General features: G+C 42.8%; 1 protein-coding gene across 1 annotated transcript; it reads left to right on the top strand.

Annotated features, from left to right (window-relative positions):
• Window positions 1-3384: 3384 nt before the first annotated feature.
• Window positions 3385-5687, top strand: LOC109147385. The gene is made up of 2 exons (XM_019295042.1): window positions 3385-3575; window positions 3620-5687. The coding sequence occupies exons 1-2, from the start codon at window positions 3385-3387 to the stop codon at window positions 5685-5687; spliced, it is 2259 nt and encodes a 752-aa protein (XP_019150587.1).
• The last annotated feature ends 1061 nt before the right edge of the window (window positions 5688-6748 follow it).

Genomic DNA, 6748 nt, shown 5'->3' with positions numbered 1-6748 from the left:
CAAAGTATGGATTGAATCTGATTGCAAGAATGTTATCACTAGTATAGGTTTAGGAGGGATCTCTCTTATACTGCTCCCATTTTAGAACAATGTCTATTGTTACTTTACTCCTTTCATGAGTCTTTTTTCCGAACCCTATTAGTAGTATATCTCCCGACCGACCTAAGATGTTCTCCGCATCGTTCAGTACATCTCCTTTGGCCGAGCGGTGGAGCAGGAAGATGGTCGGGACCGGTCGTCCACGTACGCTTGTGTTGGCCTTCTGCTTATAGGCGTTCGAACCCGACTGAGTAATTCGCCTCCCGACTGATGTTCTGCTCGACCACCGTACCTTGGTTCCACATGGAAGCGGTATCGCTGGAGAGGGGCACGTGGCAGCGGCAGGTGTCGACAGAGGGTGGTTACCAGGTTTGGGCACGTGGATGCCGCGTGGAGTACTATATGCCGATAGGCCGGACGTTGTCCCTAGCGAAGGGCTATAAATATCCATGGCGGACAAGGCGAAGGGGACTTTTGGAACGATCAAGAGGCTACTTACAGATCAGCCTGACTACGGCCAGTCGACCATCGGAGTAGTCATTTAGATTGTACTAGGTCAACCGTGTATTTACACTCTCATTTTGGCACCGTCTGTGGGGGTCGGTACAATTAGTCACGAACGACGAAGTACCTACATCACAAAAACATGTATCCATATATGCAAGATATACAGGAGGATGCGGACAGCTCTTCCAACCATCACACACAGTATGGTCCAACCGTCGACCTAAACCTCAACCTCTCACCCCCTCACTCGGTGGCTCCTAACCTGGTCAATTATGTCCAACCGATGTATCCGCCACCTGGTCAGCAATTCCCGTACCCGGGATACTTTCCACATCCAGCACCACCCGCTCCCTATGGTTATTGGCCCGGGACCCCAATGTATTATCCGCCGGGTAATTATCAACCTTGTAAGCCTGCGTACACGGCTCAAGCTACTGTTCCCCCGAGCCAACCAGCAATACAGACCGAGTCCGAGCTCTAGCCCGGTCCCCGGACTAGGCGCTCGGCTCGCTCAAGGTTGGGATCGCAAGGGGCAGGGGCCACGGAGGAACCACGGCAGGAAACTCACGTCCAGGCGGTAGATGAGCTCGAGCCACAGGATAATCGCGCAAGCGCGTTTGAGCATCTTCGGCCGGCAATGCGCCAACGATTGGGACCACAAGACCCCGATAGGCGATCGGTTGACTCACGTATGCGTGTGGCCAATCAAGCGGACAGACAAACACGTATATCGGCAGACTATTGGTGGATTATATTGTAATTAATTAGTTGCAAATGGTTAGCTAACTAATACTCCTAATTAGTTAAGGGGAATACTACATGGATGGTTTAATTAGGTGTTTAGGCCAGCCTGCACAATTACTTCGCTAAGGTGGCTCAACCATTATTGGCCGTCTAGGGTGTGGTTGGTTCGCACATGGGAATCGGAATCGGAATGGGTATCAAATACTTGGTAATGGTAATGAGTTTTGTGAAAGTATTTAACATGTTTGGTAGTAGGGTGGAATGTGAATGGTTACTAATAATAGTGTTTGAGAATGAATAAGGAAGTGAAACCCTTATGTTATTTGGGTATGGGTTTTTCAATTGATGGGGGTATTCGAAAACCATAGTAGTGTTCTAAAAACCTATCAACCAAACAACATCAATCACTTTCATACCCATTCCTATGAGCAAAACCCACCAACCAAACACACCCTAGATGTAACTTTCATAATTTTTGAATGAAATGCATGATAATAGATTCATTTTGTTATAAATATATATTTAGTGGACATTATTGTGTGTAACAGATGTAACGGCTTTATCATTATTGTATCATTATTACCTTTATATATATATATATATATATATATATATATATATATATATGTATATATATTTATATATACGGGTTGTTGACACGAAGCTATGTGGGTGACTTTTGGTTGGTTAATGAAAGACTCTCTCCTTTCTCCTCTATCTATGTTTTTCTCTATTCTCTACACTATCAATTTCATGTCCATTCTATTGTTTGCAAGTTCACGGTTAGCAGCTAATGGCCAATGGGCACAAACAACATTACAACACGTTATCAGCCGCTCAATCCCGATGAACGGTACTTTAATGAGTTTTCTAAGCCTTATTAGATGATGCCTATAATTGCATATTTGTATTCTAGAAATATGTGACTATTTACAACTTTGGTATGATATACATATTTATCGCCTATGGTTGTTTATGTGATTTCATGTTTTCGTACATATTTCGATATATACATCATTTTCAAATGATCAATTCACAAAGTTTTCATATATATATATATATATATATATATATATATGTATATATATGTATATATATATATATATATATATATATATGTATATATATATATGTATATATATATATATGTATATATACATATATGTATATATACATATATACATATATGTATATATACATATATATATATATACATATATATATATATATATATATATATATATATATATATATATATGTATGTATAATTTTTTTTTATTCCAAGAATGGATGTTTCCGCAATGAACCTGGATGGTGAAGCTAATAGTAATGGAAAGAGGGAGGAAGGGTGGAAAGAAGAAAGAAGGAATTGGCTAAGGAGTGTGGAAGAAGAGGGTAAACGACGTCGTAAGAAGAGTCCTAGCTGGAGTCAATTAAACAAGCCTCAGACGACGTCGTTTTTGGACTAGTCGTTGGAGCCGTTAAAATTAAATAGAACGACGTCGTTCTGTGTATCCGTTAGCAGCGGTTATCCCAGCTTACGACGACGTCGTTCCATTCACCCCTTTCAACAGGCTCAACGGGTGGATCCGGGAATATAGGAATAGATTGTTGCTATTTTGTTGGAGTTTCTGCTTTAAATTGTAGCTGAGGATGAATAAGCTTTTTATGTTGAATAATAAACACATTTTCTCTTCTTTCTCCTCTTCAATTCTCTCAACCCTAATCTCTTCCCCATTCTCTTCCACCCAAATCTGATCTCTACTGTGAAGGGCATAGCAATTGGTATCAGAGCCCATGGAGGACCGTTTTCGCAGGCTTGAGGCCACAGTGGTTGAACTAAACAGCAAAATCGACAATAGAGCTCAAGCTACACAGGACTCAGTGACTGAGCTCAGTACCCAGGTGACTTCGTTAACTGCACAACTTGGTAATCTAGCTAACCAGTTTGGGAGCCTGAAGGAGGAGATGATCCAGCTAATTCGGTTGAATAGACTAGCCGCCCCCATCCTTCCTACCACCCCAGGGCAATCATCTGTCCAATGCCAAGTTCAGGAAGGTGCGTAACCGGTAGGCAGGCCTGATAAGGCACCAATGCAGGAGTTGGAGGAGGATGAAAATGAGCCTGGCCTGGGGTCACCATTGGCAGTTGGCCCAATAGATAGAGCCAACCTGGTTTGGGCTCCACGAAGGAGGCCAGGAGCTGAGGGCAGAATGGGACCAGTAGTACCACCACAAGACTTCCTCATGAGGGCACTTTTGATTATGCTCATACTAGGCAGTGGGTGATTAGGTGTGAAAAATTTTTTATCCTTGCCCATATCCCCAGAAATGAAGTACCTAATCTCTTGTATGTGCACTTAACTGGGAAGGTGGGATTATGGTATGATAGTTACATTCATGGGTTGATGGAGGAATTTCACTGGCCTAGATTTGTTGAAGCTATATGTAGAAGGTTTGGGGACAGTAAGGTCTCTGTGATGGAGGACTTTGCTGCCTTCAAACAATGGGGGAATGTGGATGACTTTACTGATGAGTTTGAGGAATTTATGAGCCTGCTCTTACAAATCCACCCTTGCCTGACTGAAACATATTTCATGGAAAACTACATAGCTAGGCTGAGGCAGAATCTTAGGTGTTTTGTAAGGACTGCAAGACCTAGAGATTTGGCTGATGCTATTTGGTTTGCAAGGCAATATGAAAAGGGCCTTAAACCTGTTGACACTCCTAGAAACTCTGCCTGGAATACCAGAAACAACCAGCCCACTAAAACAACCAGCTCCAGCTCAAATAGCCCTCTCCCAAATATCCCTATCCCCAAGCCAATACTGCCAACCTCTACCCAAAACTCCACCCAAACCACTGCTGCCAAGACCCCTGAAATAACCCAGTTCAGAAATCAGCTTAGGGAGCAGAAAAGATGCTTTAGATGCTTTGATCCATGGCAACCTGGGCATAAGTGCAAGGGGCTAACATTCAATATTATTGAGGATCAGGATGAAGAGGATGTTCCCATTCTGATTGAACACCCTGAGGATGAACAGACAGAAGTAGCAGGAGTTTCCTTATGTGCTGTAGTTGGGGGAGAAGGACTCAACACCATTAAGCTATTGGGAATGGTGCAGAAACAACCCATTGTCATCTTGGTAGACAGTGGTAGCACCCATAGCTTTTTGGATCCTAAGATCCTAAGTCAATTGAGAAGAGAACCACGGAAATGCACCCCCTCGAGAGTAACTGTTGCTAATGGGGATCAGATCACTAGTGACTCTATGTGCTCTGAATTGCAATGGCACATCCAGCAGGAGAGTTTTGTTAAAGGATTTAGACTCCTCAGACTTGGAGGGTGTGACATGGTGTTGGGGATGGATTGGGTGGACCAGTTTGCACCCATTCAATTACACACCAGGCCACCTGGGATATCCTTCCACAAAGAAGGCAAGAAGGTTTTCTTGAAGGGCTTGACAAGGAAAACATTGTTGCAGGCAGCCACTAAGAAGGAAGTGAAAAATTGGCATAAAAATGGGGTCCAGGGTCTGTTGGTCCAATGCCTCACTTCTCTACCTGAAACATCTCTGGAAAACCCTCATTGCTACCTTACCACCACCCATGATCTACCCTCTAACCTTGCAGCCATACTGGAGGAGTTCCAAGATCTTTTCCAGGAGCCCACAACTCTACCCCCACAAAGAATCCATGACCATGCTATCCCCCTTATCCCTGGAGCCCAGCCTATAAACATAAGACCTTATAGATACTCCTTTGACCAAAAAAATGTCATTGAAACCATGGTGGAAGAAATGTTGGCTACTGGGGTCATTACCCCTAGTACTTCATGCTTTGCATCCCCAGTCCTTTTGGTACCCAAAAAGGACAATACTTGGAGATTTTGTGTGGATTATAGAGCCCTTAACAGCATCACAATTAAAAACAAATTTCCCATTCCTTTAATTGAGGATCTGTTTTCTGAGTTGGCTGGTGCAAGGTATTTCTCTAAGTTGGATTTAAGATCAGGATACCATCAAGTAAGGATGAAGGAAGGGGAGGAATTCAAAACAGCTTTTAGAACACATCAAGGGATATACGAGTTTAGGGTGATGCCATTTGGTCTCACTAATGCCCGTGCAACATTCCAGGCAATGATGAATCACATTCTTAAGCCATTGCTCAGGAAGTCAGTTCTTGTGTTTTTTGATGATATATTGGTGTACAGCTCTTCTCTGGAGGACCACTGGGGACATCTAAGAGAAGTGTTATCCCTCATGAGACAGAACCTCTTATTGGCCAAGCTCAGCAAGTGCTCCCTTGTCCAAACACAAGTGGAATACTTAGGACACATTATTACTCAGGAAGGCTTGCAGACAGATCCTTCCAAGTTAGATGTTGTGGCTGCTTGAGAGGGTTCCTTGGTCTGGCAGGTTATTACAGAAGATTCATCAGGGCTTATGGGATAATTAGCAAACCTCTGACTGATATGCTTAAGAAGGAGGGATTCAAATGGAGTACTGAGGCTGAGGAAGCTTTTGAGCATTTAAAGAAGGCTTTGTGTCACTCTCCTATCCTCACACTGCCTGATTTTCAAAAGGAGTTCATTATTGAAGCTGATGCTTGTTACAAAGGGATGGGAGCTGTACTTATCCAAGAAGGGAAACCAGTGGCATTTTTTAGTAAGGCTTTTGGCAATAAACATCTTGGGCTTTCAATCTATGAAAAGGAGTATCTCTCCAATATTAATGCAGTTGAAAAATGGAGACCATATATTTTGGGAAGGCATTTCATCATTAAAACTGACCACCATAGTTTGCAGTTCCTTTTGGAGCAAAAAATCACTACTTCCCTGCAACAAAAGGGCCTGACTAAACTTTTGGGATTGGATTATTCCATACAATACAAGAAGGGACTTTAGAACACTGTGGCTTATGCTCTCTCTAGAAGGGAAGAATGCAATGAGGGAATATTGAACTCCATCTCAGTGATACAACCACAGTGGGTAGAAGAAGTTATCAAAAGTTATGAGCATGATAGCTGGACATCTGAGAAACTCACTTCTGCCTTGATTAGTCCCAGTGAAAACCCAACTATTGCAGTAACTGGGGGACTCATAAGGTACAAAAGAAGGCTGTATATTGTGGTCTCAGGGGCCCTAAGGAATGAATTGATCACCAAGCTACATGCATCTTCTATTGGGGTCACTCAGGCCAAACTGGAACTTACCAAAGGCTCAAGTCACTATTTTATTGGAAAGGGTTGAAAAAAGATGTCAAGGATTTTGTGAGGAGTTGTGATGTGTGTCAAAGGTGTAAGAGTGAAAATGTAGCATATCCTGGGCTCTTACAACCTTTGAACATTCCGGAGGAAGCCTGGCAGAGTATTTCCCTGGACTTTGTGGAAGGGTTACCAAAATCACACAATAAAAATGTCATCTTGGTGGTAGTTGATAGATTGACTAAGTATGCTC

Source organism: Ipomoea nil, unplaced genomic scaffold (genome assembly GCF_001879475.1).
Source record: "Ipomoea nil cultivar Tokyo-kokei standard unplaced genomic scaffold, Asagao_1.1 scaffold1993, whole genome shotgun sequence".
NCBI classification, from domain to species: Eukaryota; Viridiplantae; Streptophyta; class Magnoliopsida; order Solanales; family Convolvulaceae; genus Ipomoea; species Ipomoea nil.
Note: the sequence above shows the minus strand (reverse complement) of the source record. Positions and strands in the feature narration are given on the sequence as shown.